At 40.0% G+C, this 3,566-nt stretch overlaps 1 protein-coding gene across 1 annotated transcript in view; it reads right to left on the reverse strand.

Moving 5' to 3' along the window:
• Window positions 1-3,566, reverse strand: part of Arcn1 (archain 1) — a 25,771-nt gene that overhangs the window by 13,488 nt on the left and 8,717 nt on the right. The window contains exons 2-5 of the mRNA XM_005347201.3: window positions 2,865-3,128; window positions 1,273-1,452; window positions 939-1,144; window positions 212-376 (exon numbers count right to left, since the gene is read on the reverse strand). Coding sequence (XP_005347258.1) covers window positions 212-376; window positions 939-1,144; window positions 1,273-1,452; window positions 2,865-3,128 — 815 coding nt within the window. The remainder of the gene's footprint in view (window positions 1-211; window positions 377-938; window positions 1,145-1,272; window positions 1,453-2,864; window positions 3,129-3,566) is intronic.

Below are 3,566 nucleotides of genomic sequence, written 5' to 3' on the forward strand. Positions count from 1 at the left end.
TTAAATCAATAAGTTAAAAGGCACAAAAATATGCAACTAGCACATATGTAGCCCAGTGGCAAAACAAATACACACACACACACACACACACACACACACACGCCTGCCTCTGACTCCTGGGTGCTGGGATTAAAGGCACGCACCACCACCACCTGCTAAAAAGACAATTTTTAAAAATTATATTGTTTATTCTTGAAGAAGTCATTATTACCTTTCCATATTAATGGGCAGAGCATGCACTTTGGTTGCTTCCGAGGTACGTTTCCCCATATTAGAAGACATAATAGTTTCACCTTCAGACTTCAATTTGTCCACAAAGTTATCTACTTCCTTTCCTTTGGCTCCAAGTTTCAAAGCCTTGCTAGGACCTGAAGGTCTAAGAGGAAGAATACAAAACAAGTAAATAGATGATAAAAATACAAAAAGCCCCAAACATTAGTTAATGGCCTTCTACCAACAAGATTCCTCTGAAGGAATATGAAGATCATAAGGAGAAAGCCTGCTTCCTAGTGTTGGTGACAACTAGACCACCGATGGTATAATATGAACATGCACAAATGGACAACCATTATTAATATGTAAGCATTAAGTACCTAAATACCAAAGGTATAATTTTATAATCATGAGTGATCTGATGAAAACTTAACATCTTCCAACCAGATAAATGTGACTATGCATAAAAGTCTTTGCATGTAATTTCAGAACTCTCTTTTAAACAAAAGGAAAAATAACACAGATGTCTGCTTTATAACTATTGTTTATGTATCTAAATTTAGTATCAAAGCTTACTTCATTAAGTCTCTTATTATTTACAGTCAGCTTAGGAACCAAGTATTAGTCCCATGAAACACACACACACACACACACACACACACACACACACACACACACAGCCTTCCTCTGTATCCTAGGGTTGTTGGTAATACGCTAGACTATACCTGGCTGGTGCAGGTGCCACTTTTGGTTTATCAGTTTCAATGATAGTTTCTGTGATCATGGCTGCTGTGCTGCCTCCAGACACAGCAGAACTACCAAATCCACCAAATCCTGGTGCTTTCTTGCCCTGTCTCTCTGCATCTCTTCGGGCCTGTTGTAATTCCTTTGCTTTCCGCCGCATCTCAGCCTTAGCTTCACGTTCCTGAGTCTATGGAAAGAGACATACTTGTATGTAGTTTTCAGTACATCTACATTAGCAAGTAAAACCAGGAAGATCAGATTAGTGAAGGCTAAGAAAAAGACACTCAAACTGGCAGTCTCAGAGGCCTCACTTACCTCTCTGACTGCTCTGAACACTTTCTCCTCATGAGAATCCATTTCTGTGAAGGTTCTGATCTGGGCCAAGTTAACATTCTCCCGGTATCCCAGAGCAACAATTTCATCAAAAGCAAAAATCAAATCAAAACAGTGCTCAGATATTTCATTTTCTTCTAAGGCGCGACAATATTCAGGAATCTAATCATGGACAGTAACAGAAAACAGAGATTACGAATTTCATAGCAGTTATGTTTCTAAGTTTCAAAATTTCAAAAACAATCTTAGCACTTGGGAGATGGAAGGAGGACCCTGAGTTCAAGGTTATCTTCAGTAATGTAGCAAGATAAGGCCAGCCTAGACTACGTGAAAACTGTCTCAAAAATCAATCCATCAATACAATAAAATAAAAAACAAAACAAAACAAAACAAACAAAAAAACCCAACTAACAAAATAAAACAATGAGATTGAAGAGATGGCTCAACAGTTAAGAGCTGGCTTCAAACTCATAGAGATCTACCTGCCTCTTGAGCGCTGTCAACACTGCCTGGGTGTATCAGTAGTCTTTTTTTGTTGTTTGTTTGTTTGTTTTTGTTTCTCAGTAGCTTTGGAGCCAGTCCTGGAACTCGCCCTGTAGACCAGGCTAGCCTTGGAACTCACAGAGATCCACCTGCCTCTGCCTAAGACTGGTGCCACCACACCTGGCTGTATCAATACTCTTAATCTAAAAACATTTCCAAATTTCCAAATCTGAGCATAGTGGCGCATGCCTTTAATCCCTGCACACAGGAGGCAGGCAGATCTCTATAACCTGGTCTACCACAGAGAGTTTCAGGCCAGCCAGAGCTATATAGTGGACCCTACACACCTACAAACAAGCATACACACTCACAGACAGACACATGGGTGGGGGTTCAAGCAAGTTTCAGAAACATGGACATATTAACTTAGTTAAGAACTGGAATATGAGGGGCTGGAAAGATGGCCCAGCAATTAAAAGCACTGGCTGCTCTTCCAGAGGACCAGAGTTCAATTCCCAGCACCCACATGGCAACTCCACTGTCTGTGGCACCAGTTCCAGGGGATCTGATACCTTCACACCAATGCACATAAAAGAAATTAAAAGAATGATTTTGCATTCTCTATTAGATAGCCTAGGAAGGTACCCAATAAGTGGCTGCTGAATGAATAAAGAGCTATATGGGAATGGGATATAGCTCAATGACAAGAGTGCTTGCCTAGAATGCATAAGGCTTTAGCACTGCAAAATAAATAAATAAAGCTTTTGCTTGTTTGTTTGTTTTTCAAGATAGGATTTCTTTATAGCTTTGGAGCCTGTCCTGGAAACTTGCTCTATAGACCAGGCTGGCATCGAACTCACAGAGATCTATCTGCCTGTCTGTGCCTCCCGAGTGCTGGGATTAAAGGCGTGTGCCACCACTGTACAGCCAATTTTTTTTTTTTTTTTAAGGAATTGCATTGGTAAGTTGTTGAGGTGGTTAGGGGTACAGAGTTCACAAAATGTTAACATCAGCTATTTTAAAGTCAAAACTCCTTTCAACAAAAAAAGTAAAACACCACAAAGTAGAATCCAGTATTATAGGCCTCTTACCACTCTTGAGAAGAGCCTTAAAGTCTCCAAATCTTCTAAAATATTGCTGTTTTTGGTAGTGATCAATACCATGTACAGTTTCTCCATAGGTTGGTAGACATATCTTACACTCTCTGTTTCAACAAAAGTGTGTTGTTTTCCAGTGTTCATGAGTTTTGGAAAAGCTGCTAATAAACCTTCAATCCGAGTGCGGGTCATCTCCACAAACTGTCGAGAAACAATAGCCTTTCCAGCTTTCGTGCAGACTGCTGCTGCCAACAGCACCTGCCGAGAACACACACAGAAATAAGCACCCTTCATGTATTTTCACATTTCTCTTCTCAGCACCTCAGGGGAGCTTCCATACAATAGCACACTCAGTGACATGACTACTGACAGCTGTCTTCAAACTGTACTCCGCTGTTTCTTTATTACAGCATGAGATTTATAAGGCAAAGTTAAGGTAGAAGAAAATGAAGCAATTGTTCCATAATATACCTAAATTTTAAAGACAAGATAGTTAAAAAATAACTTTTAGGGCTGGAGAGATGGCTCAGGTTAAGAGCACTGGCCGCTCTTCCAGAGGTCCTGAGTTCAATTCCCAGCAACTACAAGATGACTCATGACCATATGTAATGAGGTCTGGTGCCCTTTTCTGGCTTGCAGGCATACATGCAGGCAGAACACTGTATACATAATAAATAAATAAATAAATATAAATAA

This window comes from Microtus ochrogaster, chromosome 5, assembly GCF_000317375.1.
Source record: "Microtus ochrogaster isolate Prairie Vole_2 chromosome 5, MicOch1.0, whole genome shotgun sequence".
In the NCBI taxonomy this organism is placed as follows: domain Eukaryota; kingdom Metazoa; phylum Chordata; class Mammalia; order Rodentia; family Cricetidae; genus Microtus; species Microtus ochrogaster.